Source organism: Marmota monax, unplaced genomic scaffold (assembly GCF_021218885.2).
Source record: "Marmota monax isolate L192 unplaced genomic scaffold, Marmota_monax_Labrador192_F-V1.1 WCK01_AAM20220418_F8-fsc00397, whole genome shotgun sequence".
NCBI classification, from domain to species: domain Eukaryota; kingdom Metazoa; phylum Chordata; class Mammalia; order Rodentia; family Sciuridae; genus Marmota; species Marmota monax.
Window position 1 is genome coordinate 584,008 of NW_026692162.1, and position 21,263 is coordinate 605,270.

At 42.7% G+C, this 21,263-nt stretch overlaps 2 protein-coding genes across 5 annotated transcripts in view; both read left to right on the forward strand.

Moving 5' to 3' along the window:
• Slc47a1 (solute carrier family 47 member 1) overlaps positions 1 to 13,646 on the forward strand; it is a 39,267-nt gene extending 25,621 nt beyond the window's left edge. For 3 of the 4 annotated variants that reach the window (XM_046420754.1, XM_046420764.1, XM_058572206.1), the window contains 5 exons: positions 58 to 127; positions 1,658 to 1,790; positions 7,677 to 7,771; positions 8,594 to 8,672; positions 12,642 to 13,646. In XM_046420754.1, the coding sequence (XP_046276710.1) occupies positions 58 to 127; positions 1,658 to 1,790; positions 7,677 to 7,771; positions 8,594 to 8,672; positions 12,642 to 12,868 (604 nt within the window). In that variant the 3' untranslated portion in view covers positions 12,869 to 13,646. Of the gene's footprint in view, positions 1 to 57; positions 128 to 1,657; positions 1,791 to 1,917; positions 4,135 to 7,676; positions 7,772 to 8,593; positions 8,673 to 12,641 lie in introns of those variants that run through there. The other variant, XM_046420781.2, reaches the window with a different exon arrangement.
• A 1,290-nt stretch (positions 13,647 to 14,936) lies between these two features.
• The window catches only part of LOC124076386 (MICAL-like protein 2), a 72,273-nt gene continuing 65,946 nt past the window's right edge, over positions 14,937 to 21,263 (forward strand). Inside the window, exons 1-2 of the mRNA XM_046420281.2 lie at positions 14,937 to 15,095; positions 15,273 to 15,374. Coding sequence (XP_046276237.1) covers positions 14,937 to 15,095; positions 15,273 to 15,374 — 261 coding nt within the window. The remainder of the gene's footprint in view (positions 15,096 to 15,272; positions 15,375 to 21,263) is intronic.

A 21,263-nucleotide genomic window follows, 5' to 3' on the forward strand; every position in this document is an offset into this window, starting at 1 on the left:
CTCCTTTCCCACATATTTGTGTTCCACTAATCACCATGTGCTTTATTTTCTGAACAGAGACATCGTTGCTCTGGTGGCTCAGGTGGTCCCAATTTATGCTGTGTCCCACCTCTTTGAAGGACTTGCTGTGAGTGTTATGCCCTTAAGAACTTTCATGATCTACATTATGTTTCTTCTTCTGATGGTAAATTTTTTTTGAAGGGTTTTTTTTTTCTTTTCTTTTTTTTTTATTGGTTGTTCAAAACATTACAAAGCTCTTGACATATCATATTTCATACATTTGATTCAAGTGGGTTATGAACTACCATTTTTACCCTGTATACAGATTGCAGAATCACATCGGTTACACATCCACGTTTTTACATACTGCCATACTAGTGTCTGTTGTATTCTGCTACCTTTCCTATCCTCTACTATCCCCCCTCCCCTCCCCTTGCATCTTCTCTCTCTACCCCGTCTACTGTAATTAATTTCTCTCCCTTGATTTTTTTTCCCTTTCCCCTCACATCCTCTTATATGTAATTTTGTATAACAATGAGGGTCTCCTTCCATTTCCATGCAATTTCCCTTCTCTCTCCCTTTCCCTCCCACCTCTCGTCCCAGTTTAATATTAATCTTCTTCTCATGCTCTTCCTCCCTGCTCTGTTTTTAGTTGCTCTCCTTATATCAAAGAAGACATTTGGCATTTGTTTTTTAGGGATTGACTAGCTTCACTTAGCATAATCTGCTCTAATGCCATCCATTTCCCTGCAAATTCCAAGATTTTGTCATTTTTTAGTGCTGAGTAATACTCCATTGTGTATAAATGCCACATTTTTTTTTTTATCCATTCATCTATTGAAGGACATCTAAGTTGGTTCCACAGTCTAGCTATTGTGAATTGTGCTGCTATGAACATCGATGTAGCAGTATCCCTATAGTACGCTCTTTTAAGGTCTTCAGGGAATAGTCCGAGAAGGGCAATAGCTGGGTCAAATGGTGGTTCCATTCCCAGCTTTCCCAGGAATCTCCATACTGCTTTCCAAATTGGCTGCACCAATTTGCAGCCCCACCAGCAATGTACAAGTGTACCCTTTTCCCCACATCCTCACCAGCACTTGTTGTTGTTTGACTTCAGAATGGCTGCCAATCTTACTGGAGTGAGATGGTATCTTAGGGTGGTTTTGATTTGCATTTCTCTGACTGCTAGAGATGGTGAGCATTTTTTCATGTACTTGTTGATTGATTGTATGTCCTCCTCTGTGAAGTGTCTGTTCAGGTCCTTGGCCCATTTGTTGATTGGGTTATTTGTTATCTTATTGTTTAATTTTTTGAGTTCTTTGTATACTCTGGATATTAGGGCTCTATCTGAAGTGTGAGGAGTAAAGATTTGTTCCCAGGATGTAGGCTCCCTATTTACCTCTCTTATTGTTTCTCTTGCTGAGAAAAAACTTTTTAGTTTGAGTAAGTCCCATTTGTTGATGATGGTAAATTTCAACTGAGAAGAGGAGTTAGGGTAGGAAGTACTATTGCCATGGTTACTTCTGCAGGATATTGCCACATGTTCAGGGATTTTTAATTCTGAGCGGCATGAAATATCTGGTCCATGCTTGGGAGGTGGGGAGTCTTTCAAAAGCACCAGTAGTGTTCACACTGATGAGGTGTTACCTGCCCACAGTGTACGAGTGGTGGCATTCTGCGGGGAACTGGAAGTCAGAAGGTGGGAGCCATTGTTAACGCCATTGGGTATTACGTGATTGGTCTACCCATTGGGATCGCACTGATGTTTGCGGCCAAGCTTGGAGTGATTGGTAAGCTTTATTTAAAAAATAATGATTGGGAATATACTGGTAGTCAATAAATGATTATATCAAAACTTGAAGGTTGTCTTTGGGTGAAGTATAACTGATTTAAGTATGGTTTGTTTTAATCCTTCAGATCTGGGCAGGCAGAGCAGTTACCGACCAGGAAATGACCCTCAAAGAACACTGAAACTTGACTCTGGAATTCTGGAGTTTTCCACTTCAGTTCTACCCTTGGTTAGAGAAAGCAAGGGCTGGACACACAGTAGCCTCCAGCTCCAGCCCCAGCCCCAGCCTCAGCCAGGAGCCCAAGGCTGCCTGGTCATGCCCCTCTTGCCCATGCAGGTGATGGTCCCCATTGCGATACCCAGCACAACAAAATGTCCTTTCTACTCCTCTCCCTGATTTACCTGTCCAGTTTTCACTTCTTCAGAGGAGTGACAGCAAGGACTACCGAAGAAGCATTTGGAAACGTCCCTTTTGTAGATCTGTTCTGTTCTTTTAGTGATAGCCCCTTGCGTCGGCAAGACCCTGACAGTGAAACTGCAATAGGAAGGTCATCCTCCTGTGGCCATCCTGGAGAGATTGGGGTGAAGTGGGAAAGTGGCCGGTCAGCAACATGGCACCTGGACCCAGTAGGACATAGAATAGCACCCTTCTGTGCTCACCAAGGGGCATGGCAACTGGCCAGCGCTCTCCTTATCATCCTACCTTCTTCTGTAGCCTCTGCCTCCCACCTGCCATAATCTTTGGTATATCTTATCCATATCTTGTGGGTATTCCCATAGGGTATGGGAGGGGGGATCAATGTGGACAGTGCAGAAGGAAGGTGGGGCAAGACATCTCTTTGTCCCTTTTTTTAGTCTTTTTTTTTTTTTTTCCCACTATGACCAAAAGACCTGACAAGAACAATTAAAGGAGGAAAAGCTTATTTGGGGGCTTTTCAGTTTCAGAGGTCTCCGTGTATAGACGGCCAGCTCCATTGCTCTGAGCCACAGGTGAGGTAGAACATCATGATAGAATGGTGTGGTAGAGGGAAGCAGTTCAGGGCATGATATCAGGAAACAGAGACAAAACTCCACTTAACAAGGGCAAAATATAAACCCCAAAGGCACACACCCAGTGATCCACCTCCTCTAGCCACTCCCTACATGCCTACAGTTACCACCCAGTTAATCCATTCAAGTGGATTAATGCATTGATAAGGCTAAGGCTTTTGTAACCCAATCAGTTCACCTCTAAAAGTTCTTGTTTTGTCTCACACATGAGCTTTTGGGGGATACCTCCTATCTAAACCATAACATCCTCTTACTGAATTTGGAGGAAAGAACTGAATCCACATGATCTGAAATTACCAGAGCTATTTTTTTTTTTAAAGTAGGGAAATATATGACTGCCTAGCTTTGGTTTCTAAAATAATAATTGGGAATGTATTGGCAGTGAATACATGATGATATTAAAACCTGAACACTGTCTTTGGGGTGAAGTGGTAACTGACTTAAGCATGGATTGTTTTAATCTATTAGTATTTGGCGGGCTCAGAGGTGGTGAGAAGTCATCTGATACCCACAGAGAACTTCCAGTCCAATGTGCTTCATTGTGTTGCACATTTTTCTCAAGTTCAATGATGTTTTAATTAAAAATACAGAAGATGGTCAAAGGACAGAATTTTCAGAACCCATTGGTGCAGAAAATTATTTAGCTGAGTTTCTGGCATTATTCAGGCTTTGACTTCACTGATGAAAATGTTAATGGAAATTAAACAGAAGAACCTATTTTTTTTTTACTGATATTTTATTTAACACTATCTATCTAAAATATTATCATTGAAACATTCAATAAGTATAAAATACTAAAGATAACTTATATTCTTTTTATATTGTATCATTTTATAAAAATTATTTTAATTGAAAAAGCATACATATATGTATGAAAATGCTACAAATAAACCCATTATTTTGTACAATTACTATGCATGCACTAATTATAATTTTAAAAACGAATCACAATTGTATACATATGTGGGGCACAATGTGGTATTTTCATGTGCATACAATGTGGAATGCTTAGATCAAAGTAATTAACATACCTGTCATCTTGCTTATTTTTCATGGTGAGACATCTGAAATTCACTCATATGCAGTATGGTATGATTGACTATAGTCATCCTGCTGTGCAGTAGATCTCAAAACTCATTCTTCTTGTCAGTCTACAACATTGTGTCCTTTTGTGTTTCTTGGAATCAAATCCAGGGCTTCATGCATACTAGGCAAACACTTTACCACAGAGCCACACACTTTGGCCCAAGAAACCTTGTACCCTTTGACCAACAATTCCCCATACTCTCCCACCCCATCCCCCCCCCCCCCCCCGCCACCCCAGCCTCTGGTAACCGTCATTCTACTCTCTCTTCAGTTCAACTTTTCAGGAAGAGGAGGAATTTACTTTAAAATATAGATCCCTCTATATCCTAAGGGCTGTACTTGTCCCACTTCATTCATTTAGTAAAAACATACCTACTGTGTGCAAAGTAGAGGGATTTGAGAATTTATAAAGGGGACATTGTGAAAGGACTGTAGTCAATTCTTCCCACCTACCATTTAGATGGAAGTATAGCATGAATTGGTTCAGAATGTCATATTGCTCCCAGTAGGGTGCGCAGTATAACTGTACAAAATGCCCAGATGAATATCAAAATGCTACAGATTCTTCTGAGCAACCTAACACATTGTAACAGCCTCAGAATTCCCTTGGAGGTCTTTCTAATATGCAAATTCCTACGTCCTGCCCAGGATATTCTAATAATTATCCTGTTTGGCTGGGTGCAGTGGTGCACACCTGTCATCTCAGTGGTGAGGGAGGCTGAGGCAGGAGGATTGTGAGTTCAAAGGCAGCCTCAGCAATTTAGCAAACCCTATCTCATTAAAAAAAAAAAAAAGGCTGGGGATGTGGCTCAGTGGTTAAGTGGGTTCAATCCCTGGTACCCTCCCCTCCCCCAAACCAAAACAAAACCAAAATCCTGTGTGGGGTTCCTAGTTGAGTCAAACAGAAATCTTGTAATATGTATTGTGAAATTACTAGAAATCAAGTTCATAATTTTCAAATTATGACTGGAGCTAGCTAGTTATTCTCTGTTAAAGATAAGGTGAACTTGTAATTTCTGTGTACTAGGAACTCTGGATTTGGAAGAGGAAGGAGGGACTTGCTTTTACTAATCTATTACAGGAATAGTAGGTGGTCACTAACTTCACTATTGTGAATGAAGAGCGACTGGCCACTCCTGACAAATGTGATGGGAATGTGATTGGTGAAGAGGAGTAGAGGAGCTGTAAACCTTGCATGGAGTCTCCCCACCCGAACCTGGGAACCCAGTCTAGCCCCCTTAATCCTTACATGGATATGAACAGCTGTGGAAATAAACCGAGAACAGGCAAAGGAGAAAAGTAAAGACTTTGTGTTCTGAACCTGCCACTCGGGGAAGTCAGCTCCTGGTAGTGGGAGAGCTTTATTTATAGCGGGTAAGAAGATGGCTCAGGTGGCCCTGATTGGAGGCTCTTGGCCTGGGGGAGCTAGAGGTGGCTGACTAGACGTGGGGCCACTACATGAATGGCTCGGGGTATGTATTTGTCTGAAGGTGGAAGTGGGGACCCAAATTAGGGAAGCTGTCAGTTATGAGCCAAGCCTGGCCATTTGGCATTGATTGTTGTAGAAGTTATGGTTTGGCTTTCTGATTTATCACTAGAGATGCCAATGTGGCTTCCAGCAAGTCTGGTTTCTAGCACGCTGCCTTCCTGGGTTGCTTATTGTGGATAAAAGGTTGGTTTCCTGGGCTGGTTGCTGCATGTGGGTCAGAGTTCTATTTTTATGTCCAGTCTGGCAATTGTCTGTCTGTACCTTCATCCTCCCATGGACTGCCTTAGAGCTTTTGATTCTATCATTAGTTCATTATTGACAAAGCCTCTCATTATTTGCATCTCCTCAATGCCCTATATAGGGTTTTAAATTTATTTATTCATTCATTTATTTGATACCAGAGATTGAACCCAGGAGTGTTCTACCTCTGAGCTACAACCCATTCCCTCTTTACAAAAATGTTTATTTTGAGACTGCATATTGCTAAGTTGCTCAGTCTGGTCTCAGACTGGCCATCCTCCTGCCTCAGCCTCCTGAGCAGCTAGAATTGCAGATGTGTGCTACTGTGCCTGGCCCTGTGTAGGTTCATTAGGCAGAATCTGTATAATACTTTGAGAGATCTAACAAGCTTTCTCTATCATTCATTTCCACTCAACTTCTCCTCTTTGTTTCTAATCATCTCTGGGTGCATAACCCTCCCCTGCAAGCTTCCAGAAAAATCTGTAGAGGTCAAGTAGGAAACTCTGGGGTAGAGAATATCATTAATTCTTAATGTGTGGTGAATTTTGCTATGAAAATCATTTTATTTTTTAACTGTTAAAATGTTTTAACACCAATGTAAAATGGGATCCAGGTGTTACAAGCACCTTTTTGAATACAAACATTGATTTCTAAAATGGTTTCTCAGCTGGGGGTGTAACTTAATGGTAGAACATATGTTTAGCATGCACAGGGCTCTGGACTCAATCCCCAGCATGCCCCCCCCCCCCAATAAAAAGCTTTCTTTCCCTTTCAGAAGCCTGAATACTGAGGTATAGTCAGGGATCCCCCATAGAAAGTAGCATCCCTAAGGTTAAGTGGTAAAAACTTTGAGAGGGGAGGGGATGAGATAATCAGAGCCCCACAGGAGCAAATGAATTCCAGGGAGCCCAGTATGTCTCTTTCCCTCCCCACTCACTCTCAAACCGTCTTATAGGTCTCCAAAAACCAGATTCATCACTAAAGTCAGGATACCTTTGCCATGACTCTCCAAGAACAAACAACAAAACTGTTGAGGCATCATTGAAATAGCAAATTTCAAGGACCCTGAACTTGTTACTTTCATGATTTATGTTTTTCTCCATCTGCATGTGTTTTCTCCACAGTTCCAGCAATTCATCCTTATCACAAGGCAGAAGTGATTATTTAGGGAAAGATGTAACATTTGCTCCAGACTGAAGGTCCCTCACTCAAGGTTGAAGGACCCCCCCCCACACACACACACACACACAAAATACCTTAGAAAATATGCCCAAAGCCAATTAAAATTCCTAGACTCTAGCCTACCCTTGCCATCCTTGCACAGGAATGAAAACTTAGCTCCCTTTGTTTGAAGAGCTAGCTCGACAGTCTCTAATGCTGTGTCTCCCTTCTGCTGGAGCAAGAAATCCCAATAGTCTTGTTTCTGTTGCCGTTGATCCTTCCTCGGATTCATTTGATGGAGCACAAGAATTTCCAGGACTAATACTATGAACAAATAATTCTTAGGTTTTTCTTACATTTTTTTTTCCTTTTTAATACATCTCTCCAGGTGACCAACATGCAAACTAACTAATATCCAAAATCAAAAGCTTCTACTAGAAGCAGCCAAATTAAAAATGAAATATTTTAATTCATTTATTGACCATGATGATTTCTGCTTTTTTTTTTTTAAATGTTCATCTCTTTTGAGGAACATAGAGCAGAAGGAGTTTTGTCCTGGGAAATTTAATTTTCTTGTCACTGGCACTATTATTAATATCCAATCATTATAATAAAAATGGCCAGCGATAACCTCTGAACCTTTGCTGTGACAATCACAGAATATGGTCTCAGGGGGTGCTGGCCTTCTGGAAACCCAAGAATAGAGCAAGTAGAGCCCTACGGTCCACTATGGACCCCATCTCAGCCATGGAAGCAGATTCCCAGCATGGTCTGCAGAAGTAACAGGAGATGCATACATCCTCTCAGGGGTGGCCATTTTCCACTGAGCTAACTACCTCTGTTAAATATTTCCACATCCAGGTCTGTGGGCAGGGATCATCATCTGTACTGTCGCTCAAGCTGTGTGTTTTATAGTCTTTATTGCTCGGCTCAACTGGAAACAAGTCTGTCAACAGGTAACTATGCTCATGGATGTCCCAGCAAAAGTTCTTCCCTAGGGGCTGGGGATGTGGCTCAAGTGGTAGCGTGCTCGCCTAGCATGCAGTGAGGCACTGGGTTTGATTCTCAGCAAATAAACAAAAACAAAAAAACAAAATAAAGATCTTGTGTCTATCTAAAAAACTAAAAAAATTTTTTAAAAAGTTCCTTCTCTAGAAAACAAGCAGGATCTGGTGGGGTGCTCTCTTTTGCTTTGGGAGGTTCTTTTCTCTTTGATGCTATTTTTAGGTTATAACTGGATTTTCAGATGCGAAGGACTCCATGACCCTGGCTTTATCTGTGGAGTCAATGAATAGAAACATACAAGCCTCCTTTTACTTATTTATTTATTTTTGTACCTCCTGCTAGAATCTCACCTTTGGCCAATTTCAGGATAGAATTGGAAACTGAGAGAAAGCGTCCAAGTTCATCCTAACACTGTGTACTGTTTTCTCAAAATATTTTGCTAAGATCCTGTGGGTCTCCTTCTCTTCACCTTTCCAGGGTCAATGTGAGATCTGGAAATAGGAGGTTAAAAAAAGGAGATGAAGTAAGAAGGTGAAGAAAAAGGGCAGGTTCTAAATGATCTTGGTCCTTCATCTCACCCTGCACCATGTCCATTCAACCTTCCCCCTCTCACTGACTCCATTTCAGTTCTTATGAAAGCGGATTCTATAGCCATGACCTAGAGAAGATTCAACTTTACATGTCCATTGAGGAACAGGGCTTGGCTTTTCCTAAACTGGGTATCAAACCTACACGATCTAACAACTAGTGAACTCTGAATTTCATTTTTCTAGGCTCAAGTACATGCCAATTTGAAGGTCAATGTGGCCCCAGATGAGAATTCTGCTGTCCCTCAAGATCCAGTTTACCCAGGTATGATATAATGCTGTCAGCTCTTAGGCCTGTCTAGGTAGGACTGGAGGGGTCATTTGCTCAATTTACTGCTGTGTACTCTCATTGATATAGGGTACTAATGTTTCAGAAATAAATGATAGAGTCAGTTAACACCCACTTTGGGGTAAATTAAAGTTTGTTGGCTTCAATTCCATACATTAACATACGGCTATAGTGATTAAAGGGCCCTCAGTTCCTTTGCTAATCTGTGGTATTTCTGTAACTATTCTATACGCAGTTTTTTCTCTTTTAAAATATATTTTTACTTGACATAATAATTGTACGTATTTGTGGGTCACGGCGTGACATCTCAATACATGTGTACAAATGTGTAATGATCAGTTTGGGGGTAATTGGCTTATCCATCACTTCAAACATTTATCATTTCTTTGTGTTTGAGCTACAGATATTTCTAATACTTGGAGATCCCATGCATGGGCCATATCTTGGAAACTGACATTTGTGTTTATTTTAGTGAGATTTCTAGTGTCTATTAGAGACACCTGCTTTAAGTAAGTTATTGTTTAGACAATTGCTTCTGATGAACATTCTACAAATGTATTTTTTTCCCTGTCATTTTTGTAATTCTTTTTTTTTCCTCTCTCTTTTTTGGTTTATTATATTCTGTTAACCATTTTTTTTAATTCTTTTTTAAAATTTGTTTTAATTAGTTACACATGACAGTACATGATCTTGACATAGCATACATTTGAATCAGATGGGATATAATTTCTCATTTTTCTGAATGTATTTGCAGAATTACATTGGTCATGCAGTCACGTATATACCCACAACAAAAATAATGTCTATTTTACTCTGCTGTCCATCTTTGTAATTCTTCTACATTCCCGTTTCTTAGGCAGGTAGTCATTTTAGTCCTTTGTTACTGTAAAGGAGGTAACTGTGGTTTCCCTCTGCACACCTAGGTTCTACAGCTAGGCCAAGAATGGAATTGACACAGGGCAGATTAACAGGAGAAAAAAATATATTTAATTACATGCACAGGCTTGGGAATCCCACAAAATGAGACTCAAAGAAGGGTCCGATGGGTATAGTTAATATTGCTTCCTGAACAACAGAAAGGAGTAGGGGTGTGAGGCTTCTGGGGCGGGTTGGCTACACAAGAGAAGGTGAGAGGAATAAATGCATGGTAAATAAAGATGGTCTTCTTATATAGACAGTTTCTCAGATGATAAAGTTGTTCAGGAGCAGCCCTCTTCCTGACATAGACACTTTTACTAATGTAAGTTTTCTTTTTTTTTTTCTAGTTTCTTTTCTTTTTTATTCTAATTTGTTATATATGACAGAAGAATGCATTACAGTTCATATTATACATATAGAGCACAATTTTTCATATCTCTGGTTGTATACAAAGTATATTCACACCATTTGTGTCCTCATGCAGCTACTTAGGGTAATGGTGTCCATCTCATTCCACCGTCTTTCCTACCCCTATGCCTCCTCCCTTCCCTCCCTCCCCTTTGCCCTATCTAGAGTTCGTCTAATCCTCCCTTCTTTTATTAAAGGATAGCCTTTCAGAGGTACTCCCCTTCTGCAGTTTAAAATAGCTTGAAACGTGGGGTGGCATATTCTGATCTTCTACAGTCACATTTTGGGGGTGGTATGTCCTGAGCTCCAACACTCCTTTATAATTTAACCCTTTGGACTTTGTGATGGTTAAATGTCTGCCAGGGATCAGTTCTGGTTTTTGGCTTCATTTTCCTCAGTTCTCATGCATATTGTCTAGTCTGTGTGTCTGCTTATCTTTGATTATGTCACAGACTTTATATTTGGACATCGTTTTGGAAGTCATTTGAGGTCTAAAACTGTTACCGGGGCTCAGGTCTGGATGCTCACCACTCAAAAGCCAATACTCAGGAGATAAGAGTTTACTGGAAGGAAATCAGTTTTATTCAAGGGCTGGCATCCTGGAAGACAGAGAGAGTGATTGTCTTCAAAGCTTCATCTTGGGGAACTTGAGTGCAAAGGAGGAGCAGGGCAAGAAGGTTCTGTGCTGAGTGGGGTCTTTCTCACCCAGGCCTGTGTCTTCTTTTTCCTTCGTCTCTGGCAGGAACATCACAATGTACCTCAACATACTGAGGTTAGTTCCTATAGTTCTTTATCCAAACGTATTACTTTTCTTCAAGTTAAACCTCATGACAGAGTACATATTTGTGTTAGTTGATGGACAGAACTAAAGACTGAGGAGTGGTGTTATACAATCTGATGTTATTTGAAGGTCACCAGATGTTCAGGGTTCCGGAAATCTAAATAAACATTATTGAGCAGGTAACATCTTACTTATTTAGGTACAGTCTCTCTTCAGAATTCAGAATACTAGGTACCTTGGCATAGGGAAGTAAAGTGACCCTGCAAAGGGCAAATAGAGGGCAAAGGGCAACTTGAAAAGGAGCAGCCACTGTTAAAGTTTTCTGGTTCCAGATAGGATTTTATTTTGCTTTTGTCAGATGCTGGATTTCATAAGCAATCCAGGGCACTTTGACAGATTGAGGTTTCTGGACTACCCAGCTGACCTGAACATGAGAGGCAGCCAGTGTGAGGCTGGCTTACTTCTGTTTTGTCCTTAATTGCAGCGCTTTGGTGAGGAGTTCAAGTCCAAGCAGAGAGGCTTACCGCAGCCCACTGTTGCTCTGTATTGCCTCAGCCTCTGAGCCACATGTTCCAGATGGAAAACTCACAGTGCAAAAGCAGCCCCAAAGGCCAGGCTTGTGCCTCTGGGTTTACAGCCTCCTCATGATCTTGCCCCGGTATCTCTTTATTACACTGTTAGCTCTCTGATGCCTTCAAGATGATCTTCTTGTTTTATCCAGACTTTATAATTATCTTGAGAGTTGGCCTGAGTTTTCTACCATCAATGAAATCTTCCTCAAATTATAAAGTTGGGATCATAATTGTACTTAACTTACACTATTATTGTGAGGGTCAAGTGAATGCTGAGAACTACCCGACACAGAGTAAGCATTTTGTAGATGTGAGCTGGTATTATTGTGTTCAAAATTATTTTCTTTCAGAACTCTGAGGGGATATAACATTCCAATACAGGGTGAGCATCCCTAATCTGAAATCTGAAACACTTCTGGTTCTAATCATCTCAGAAAAGGAATATTTAACCTTTATCTACTTACGTTTATTAAGAAGTTGGATGCCAGCCAGGCATGTAGGCACAGGCCTATAATCCCAGCTATTCAGAGGGCTGAGACAGGAGGATAACAAGTTCAAGACCTACCTAGACAAGTTAGAAAGACCCTGTTTCAAAATAAAAAAACAAAAGGGCTGGGAGGTGCAGCTCAGGACTTTCTTCACATGTGCAAAGCCTTGGGTTCAACTTCCTAGCACATTTTATGCAACCCTCAGTACTGCAAAAATAAAGAAATGAGTAAAAGATAAGTTGCATACTAGTCTTACTCTTGTGCCATTAGATTTTACTTTTCTCTTGGGAAGTTTTTAGGATATTCTTATTCTGCAGCATCATGAGAGTAAGTCAAAGTGTGAGTCCTTACCCTGGTACCTCATAGGTCCTTAGATATGAAGATTCCCATCTTTAGTTCTGTGAACAGCCTCAATTTTTTCTCTTAGTTTATTTCCCCCTCATTTGCTTTGCTCTCTTTTTGAAATGCTTATTAGGTGGGTGTTGGAACCTTGAAAATTCCCCCAAACAAACAAAAAGACACCAACTTGAAGAACTATTAATAGTCATTTAAAGGGGCAGCAGCTTCCATACCCTCCATCTTGCCCACACACACAGGAACTTGCCTCTAAACATTCTTGCCCAGCAGCTAAAATGTGATTTCTTTTATTTATTCTGGGTAGTAACTGCTTCCTGAATTAACTTTCTCCCAGCTATTACCACAGGTACACATCACCTTTTATACAAACAAAAAAGAAAAAAAAAATCCCTTTGAAGCTAAGTTTCTTTTTCTCCCACAGTGGGTCCTGAAAACCATGGAGAAATTTTAATGAGAGATGTTGGAAAAAAAGATGAGACTCAATTGGACCAGCAGATGCCCCAAGAACAACCTTCACCTGTCCATCCAAAGAACAATGATAAATTGTCTGTGCAACAGTTGATTCTACGTCGAGGACTCCTGCTCGTGGGCGTCATTTTAATCTTGCTATTGGGGATTTTAGTGAGAGTATATGTCAGAATTCAGTGATGTGCCAAGAGAGAGATGGTCAGGTCAAGGGATACAGATGTTCCTCAACTTACAACGGGGCTGCCTCCTGACAAACCCATTGTAAATTGAAACTGTCACAAGCTGGGGCTGGGGTTGCAGCTCAGTAATAGAACTCATGCTTAGCTTGAGGGTCTAGGTTCAATCCCCAACCCCACGTGTATGTAAGTTGACAGTGCATTGAATCCACCTATCCTACCATTCAGTGTGAGTATCACAGCACACGGTGGCACGTGATTGTGGGGCTGTGGGAGCTGCAACTTGCTGCTACAGCCCAGCATCTCAGAGAGGATCATACTGCGTTATCGCTAACCTGGGAAAAACTCCAAAGTACAGTTTCTACTGAATGCGTATCATTTTTGAAGCATCATAAATGGAACCAGTGTTAAGTCAGGGACTACCTGTACTTTTGAGCTTACATACAAATAATTCATAGGCTTAGCAGCGGCAGTTCATTTTCAAATCATGTAATTTAATTGTGTCTGTGGATTTTAAGAATGGAGAATTCAAAGATATATTTTTCTAATGAAGCAGAGAGACTAAGAAGATAAACGGTTTATTTTGGTTCAAGACGATGTCTGAAAGATGATGCTTGAGAAAAATTCACTGTCTTAACTAAGGACCACGGTGTACCATATTCACCTGAGGCTTCCATGTTTCTTCTGCCCACTGTTTTCTAAGATACAACTCCATATAAAAAGTGCTTTAGGATTCTTACTGTGTGAATTATTTAAAAAAATATATTTTACAGTACATCTTTCTTTGTGTCTTACATTTTTATTCAATGGCAGATGGCAAATTGTTAATCTTCAGTTGGGGGCCCAGATCTTGGGCACTGTGGGTGCATAATTGAGGCAAGTCTTTAGAGCTGTTAATTATAATTCCTAGTGGTGGTGGTGTCAGAGGACAAAGTTTTAATAAAGGCCTTAGATTAAGTAGTAACCCTACTTCTTACAGCCTTCACAGTGTTAAGTACATACTGCTAATTCAGCAAACCTCTACATACTAAGTAAGGACAGTGCTCAAATGGATACATGACTAGGCTTGGCCTGTGCCCTGAAAGAACAGATAATGAACAAAATCAGAAAAGTTCGCTACTGTTAATAAAAACCACCCAGCTGCTGATTTTTTTTTCCCCACTTTGCATTGCTGGGGATGAACCCAGGATCTTGCACTTGCATGTGCTCTACCACATGGCTACACCCCAAGCCCTCCAACTTGCCTGCTTTGGTTGGAATTATCAAAAGGGATCTCTGCCTTCAGGACTTCATTCTTCCTGGGTCCCTAAATTGATCCTCGTTCTCCAGCCACCAAGGTGAAGAAGATGTGCAGTGTATGTGGCCTTCCAGGTGGAGCCTGGGGGGCCTGAGGCATCCACAGGGCCGACCCTCCCCCAGCTCTTTATTAGAAAGCCCTCAACTCTCTCCTTGTGCCCCCCAACCTGATACCCCTGGAGCTCTAGAGGTGTCTCACACCCCTGCCCTTTTCCTTGGCCCCATAACAGGTTCCTCTAGCTGCAGGTGCCATGGCTACACTGACTAGAAGCCACACTGGCCGCAGGTTCAGTACCTTGCCCCTGCAGAGCCAAGACACTGGGGAACAGTAGGGTGGAGGTGGATGAGGATAGGGGAATGCCTGAACATCCCTTCAGCTGCGGCCTGGAGAAAGGTGTCCCCCGAAAGTGTTCTGTGGGTGTGGAGGATGAGGGAATTACAAAGTCCACTCTCCCTCCTCACACCTTTTGCAATCTGTCTTGACGCCTTATAGAAACTCATCATCCTAGAGCTGCCCTCCTGGGCAAGCACCCCCTCCCTCCCCCCCCCCGGGGTTCTGGGTGATGACGGTTGGACTGGGCGCCCTGGGCGTGGTGGGGGGTTGGTTGCTGGTCTCCGCGGCAGTGGACCATCGGCCGGCTGGGCTGGGCGGGGCGGGGCGGGGCGGAGCAGGGAAGGGAAGGGCCGTGCCGGGCGGTGTAGGTGTAGGGCCGGGCAGCCTCGGCCTCGCGCGCTCGCATTCCGTGAGCCGGCTTGGAGCCCCATCCAGAGCCGGCATGGAGGTCCCCGCTGCTGCCACCGAGTCCCCCGCGGACCAAGCCCTCCAACCGCCAGGCGTCCTCTGGCGGCGCGGCTGCCTGCGGGGCTTGCGGGGCGCGTTGCCCTCGGACCTGCGGCGGGAGGCGGCGGAGCTGGCGGCGCTCGCGGGCCCCGTGGTGAGTGCGGCGGCCCCCCGCTGCGCCCGCCCGACGGCCGCCGCAGCCGCAGTCGCGAGGCTTGGGCGCTCCTTGGGGCTGCTTTAGCGCCGTCCAGCGCGTTCCCACCTGGCTGCGCGAAGCCCGGGGAGGGAGGGTGGGTGTAAAACTCCACTTTCCTTTCTGTTCCCCGGGCAGTTCCTTGCACAGTTGATGATCTTTCTCATTAGCATCGTCAGTTCCATATTCTGCGGACATCTGGGCAAAGTCGAGCTGGATGCTGTTACACTTGCTGTCTCGGTGGGTGTTTACATTTTTTTTTTTTTTTTTTGAGCTGATAGCAGCAAAGTCTCAGCATTTTTATTTATTTGTTTTGTTTTATTTATTTTTTTTTAATTTTTTTTTTTGGTGGTGCGGGGGTTGCGTATACTGGGCTGATGCTCTCCCACGGAGCTTCTACCCTCCCCGCTGCCCCCCCACCCCAGCCCCAGCCCCAGCACCAAGCTTCAGAATTTAAATTGTGTCATGTCCTCCGTGTCTTTTTTAGAGGATCTGGGTCTTGCTTACAGATACTGTTACCTGATCTGTAGATTTGAAGTAGATGGTGTCAGCTACCTAGACAAAGCTTTCTGAGCAGATCTCTAATTATAGAGGCACCAGGTCTTGTGAGGAATGTAACAAGTAGATAAATTGGGCATATCTACTAAAATGAAAAGAACCGAATTCTTTTTTTTTAAATTTATGAAATCAAACCAAAGCTATTTTCACAGTTCATTGGATCACACCGTCTCACCCCTAGGAAATGTGTCCCTTCCTCTCTGGCTTGAAATTACACCTCTTTAGATGTCTTCCTGGGTCTGTTAGTGAGAGTGGAAAACTGCTTCTCTTGTGTTTAATCCAGGTTTTCAAAGAAGGTGAAGACCCATCCTTCCTCCTCCCCCCCCCCCCCCCGTCCTCCCTAGGAGATGGGGATGCACAGTGGGATTGTGGAGGGTCATAGACGTTTCTCATTCAGTCTCACTGGAGGAACCCTGGATGCGTGGAATCACATTTTATTTACGGGATTTTTTACTGTATTTGGTGAACTGATCTGTTGTGCAGAACATCTGTTCTGCTTTCTTTGAAAGTTTAGATTGGCCCTTCAGAAAGTTAAGAAGGAAGATGGGTTTTTATATATGTCCCTGTGTCCTCTTCAGGAAAGATGAGCTTGGCTCCTGCATGGCACAGGGCAGCAGAGCCTTGGCTCATTCTGTGCTCCTGGTCACCCATGGGATGTGAATGTGTATTAATGGGGTGATGATCAGAGGCTAGGATTGAGGTCTGCTTTTTTCCTGTCTCTGCTTCCCAACCTGCAGTGCATCCTACACTTTTCCCTGTTCGTGATATCTCATGGCCGGCAGTGATCTCAGCCCCTGAATGCTCTCTCTTCTCTCTGCTGGAAGTGTGCCTTGACCTCCCTGCATCGATTTCACTGTCTCCAGGACCTCCGAGTCATCTTGGGGTGCCCCTTTCTGCACATTTTCATCCCTCAGTGTGGACCACAGTAGGAACTTTCAACTTTACTTTTTCAGTCTCTTTTTAGCCCTTGAACTGTGTAGCCACCAAGTCTCCATGCCCATCCTACTTACCCTTGACCTCATGAAGTTGTCCTTGCCAGGGTCCCTTCATCTTCTCTCATTCCTCTGGTTTCACCTGGCCCCCTGCCCTGCACACTTTGCCAAACAGGCAGCACTTGACCTCTCAACCTCCCATTTCACAACCCCCCACACCTTTTTGTCACCCCCTCCCCTTCAAGACCCACCTTTCATTGTGTTCTGGAACCTTCCTTTCTCCTCCAACCTCTTAAGCTTTATATATTACCACCCCATTAGGATAAACCTATCAAGATCCTCTTTTTTCAATAAATACATCCCTGTCCATCCATCTTCCTCTGGCCCAGCCTGCTCTCTGACCTTTATTACCTATGTTCTTTGCCAGAAAGCTGACACTCTGTCTTCATTTCCTTCTTTCCCATTACAGTCCAGCCTCTGTTCTCCCACTTCTCCATTTAACTTGCTCTGACAGTTGTCAGGGACTCCTTCCCACCCCTTTGTCAGGACAGAGGACTCACCTTGTACTCTTCTCCCCTCGCCCTCCAGGAACCTGCCATCTGTATTTCATCCTGGTCCACCTTGGCTCACCTGTGGCCTCTCTGATAGTTGCACTCTACTTCCTCTCCTCTCCCCTCTCCCTTCCTTTTTCAGTGCCCCCTGTTTATTGATGTCTCCCAAATTGGTACCTCCACCCTTGACTTGGGCTTCCAGCACTGCACTGCTTGCAGGATGGATCAACTGGAAGACACAGGGACTTTTGGAACACAGAGAGTTTGAATCTACTCCCTGGAGTTGCTAAGTACTGCCTTTCTTATTTAAAAAAAAATTTTTTGTGGTCCTGGGATGGAACTCAGGACCTCATACATGCTATGCAAATGCTCCACCACTGAACTGCACCCCCTACACTGCCATCACCCCTCTTTTATTTTTTTAATACCCACAACTTGCATTAGAAGAGAGCCCTCCTAACTTTATTTCCATCACTCCTTAGAATTCCTGTCTTTCTTCTGTTTTACATTCCCCTCTTCTGGACCCTTCTCCGTCCTTCCTACTCCCCTCCATCTGCCAGACTCTGTGCCGACCTCCCAAGACTAGAGACCCTCTCTCATGTTCCCATATTCTGTGGTTGCTGGGTCTTGGCCCTGGAGCACTGTGCTGACTGTCTCTGTCTCTAGTCTCTTTCTTGCTGATCCATCTGAGAACTTACATTCATTTTTGCTCAGCTTGGTTCCTCATACAGATTTGGTTCAACCAAATATTTCAGAGAAACACATAGCTCAGGTGTCCTGCCCTGAGAATTACTCTCATCTGGGCATCTCCTGCTTTGTCTTTTCTTCTCACCTTCAATCCCATCCTTTTATGATTTCCATAAAAGGTGAGGATTTAAAGCATTATTGTATATTTATATAGAATTCTGTGATTCCTGTTCTTTCATTTGTCTTATTAAAATGATTTTAAAATATACATGGGGGGGGAAACACTAAACTAAAATGTTGTATGTAGTTGGTGAAAGTTTTCTTCTCTCTTTCTGTGTAACCCCAAATCCTACCCAATGATAAAGGAGATAGAAAAGATTTCCTAGTTTTTGATGTAAAAATAAAAAGAATAGACTAAATACAGATCTACAATTTTAGAGAAAGGTCTGAAGATGGCTGACAACCGTGGGAAGGTTGGTATGTTCCACAGACAGGAATTTTTGCAGATAAGGTGGTAGATTGGGAGCTCTGCTGTCAGCTCTTGACAACTGGGTGGGGATTCTTTGCTTTTAATCAGTTATTAAATTGTAACTAACTTCTGGGAAGACAGTATACAATGACTTTATTTATGAAAACCAGATACATTTTTTTAAAAATTGGCTGGGGCTGGGAGTGTGGCTCAGTGGTAGAGGGTTTGCCTAGTATGTATAAGGCCCTGGGTTCAATTATCAGCACCACAAAAGGGAAAAAAAATGACCTTATGAACAATAAGGTCAAAAATAAGGCCAAACTTTTGTAGTACAAAAGTATTTACATCAGTAAATTCTTTTAAGTGAAAGAACATTTGTTTATGTTCCAACGTGTTCCACAAAGACTTTGAGCTGATTGACATAAATACATTCACTATGGAAAGATAAATAAATAGCTGGTAGCAGTGGAGTGAAGGAACATGGATGGAGGGAGACTGGAGCCAGGGGCAAGGGCAGCCCAAGACCGGCTGCAGGTCTACTCTCAGCTCCTTGCTTATGTGATTCTCAGTGAAGCAAATATTTTATTTGCTATGATCACTTTTGGATAAGCTGAGTTACAAAGTTTCTGACACTTGCTTACTCAGATGGTATGACCTGGACCATTTATTCAAGGGAAGGAGGGTTTCTCTGGAGACTGAGGCATAGAGGCATTTATTTCTCTTATAGATTCTAATACATTGCCACTATATTTGTGTCCTAGACAACTTGCCATGAGAGACACTGTAGCAATTTTTGTCCCGTCTTTTGTTATAAAGTTGTGCATGATAGGGAAGAGGCATAATAATAGTTTAAAATAGTAAAAGCTGGTAACAAATGAAGCAAAGGGGTTCTGACTGTAGTTCTATGGCCAGCTGTCTTGACCAGGGATGAGCCATGAGCCGTGAAAGAAGAATATTATCCTAAGCCAACAAAGTTTGCCTGCTTACCAAAAACTAAAACTAAACCGAAGGAAAAAACTCCACAACCTTTTCAGAAATTAGCACACTTCACCTTTTCCTTTTACGGAAGGCTGAAGTGGCTTTAGAGGAATTCAGCATTGTGGCATCGATGCCTCACATCCAAGTCTTCATTGTGTCATAAGCCCTCTGGATCTCATTTGGATCCTGGCTCTTGCCTTGTCGGGTAAGCACTGGGTATTCCATGTGTATGGCCTGTTACTGGCCTCCTGGGGTTAGTGTTTCAGTCTGTTTTCTTTTGCTATAACAAAATACCGAAGGCTGGGAATTTTAGAAAGGAAAGAGGTTTATTTAGATCACCATGCTGGAAATTCAAGAACATTCACTGACTTCTGCTTGGCTCCAGTGAGGCCCTTCTGGCTACAACCCAATAAAGTCTATGACTTCATGGTCAGAGCACTGTGAGAAGGAGAGTTCACGTGGTATGTCAGGAAGCCAAAGCTGGGCATAGTGACACACACCTGTAATCCCAGCGACTTGGGAGACTGAGGCAGGTGGATTGCAAGTTCACAGCCAGCCTCAGCAACTTGGGTGAGGCCCTAAGCAACTTAGTGAGGCCCTGTTTCAAAATAAAAAGATTAAAAAAAGGGTTGGGGATGTGGCTCAGTGATTATTCGCCACCTCTGGGCTCAATCCCTGGTACCAAAAAAAAAAAAGAACAGGGCCAGGCTTTCACTGCATGACGCCCCCCCCCCCCCACATTTCTTTGTTTACTTCTTTTTAAAAAATTTATTTATTTATTCTAATTTGTTATACATAACAGCAGAGTGCATTTCAATTCTTACTACACACATAGAGCACAATTTTTCTTGTCTCTGGTTGTACACAAAGTAGAGTCACACCATTTGTGTCTTCATACAGGTACTTGGGGTAATGATGTCCATCTCATTCCACCATCTTTCCTACTCCCGTCCCCTTCTTTTCCCCTCCCTCCTCTTTGCCCCATTTAAAGTACCACACACCTAAGCTCCTCCCCTCATCTGTGGGTTACTCTCTGTGCACTGGGTTGTGGGGGGACTGGGTAAAGTCCTGTTTCTCACTGGAGGACTAAAGCCTGGAGTTTGAGTCAGACTTCCCAGCTCCAGGTCACACCATCTGAGTAAGCAAGTATCAGAAACTTTGTAACTCAGCTTATCCAAAAATTAGGAAAAGTGATCATAACATCATATATGCGAAGGGTTTAGGACTGCTTGGCACATGGCCCATGTTCAGCAATGTTTGCTATTGTTATTTTTATTATTTTATTATTTTTGTGTGTGCATGTGGTGCTGGGAATGGAACCCAGGGCCTTGCACATACATATAAGGCCAGCACTCTGCCACTGAGCCACACCCTCAGGCCTATTTTTTTATATTGAAATGTACACCTTTACTGGCAGATCACGGGCATGGCCTTTAGACACTAACCACAACTTTTATTTTATTTTTACTTCATAAATTTTTATTTGTGCATTATGATTATATGCAAGAGTGGAATTCACTATGCCATATTTGCTCACGATCATAATATAATTTGCTCAATCTGCTTCCTAGTACCTTCCCTTTCCCTCTCTTTTTTCCCTTCCCCATCCACTTGCTCTATTCTACTGATCTCCCTTCTGTGATTTTTATTTTAATTACTGCACTAACAACTTTTCAATATGGAAATGGTAATGTGCTGCATAAAAAAAAAAAAACTTATTTTCTAGGTTTTATTTATTTATCTTTTTAAAAATCCTTTATTTATTTATTTGTTTATATGCAGTGCTGAGAATTATACCCAGTGCCTCACACATGCTAGGCAAGTGCTCTACCACTGAGCCACAGTCCCAGCCCATTTTCTAGGTTTTAGATTTTCCAAATCAATGCAGGGGTGATCATAGTCCTTTGGTTAGAAGGTCCATTTTTGTTTAGTTGACAGGGACCCAGGTGTACAT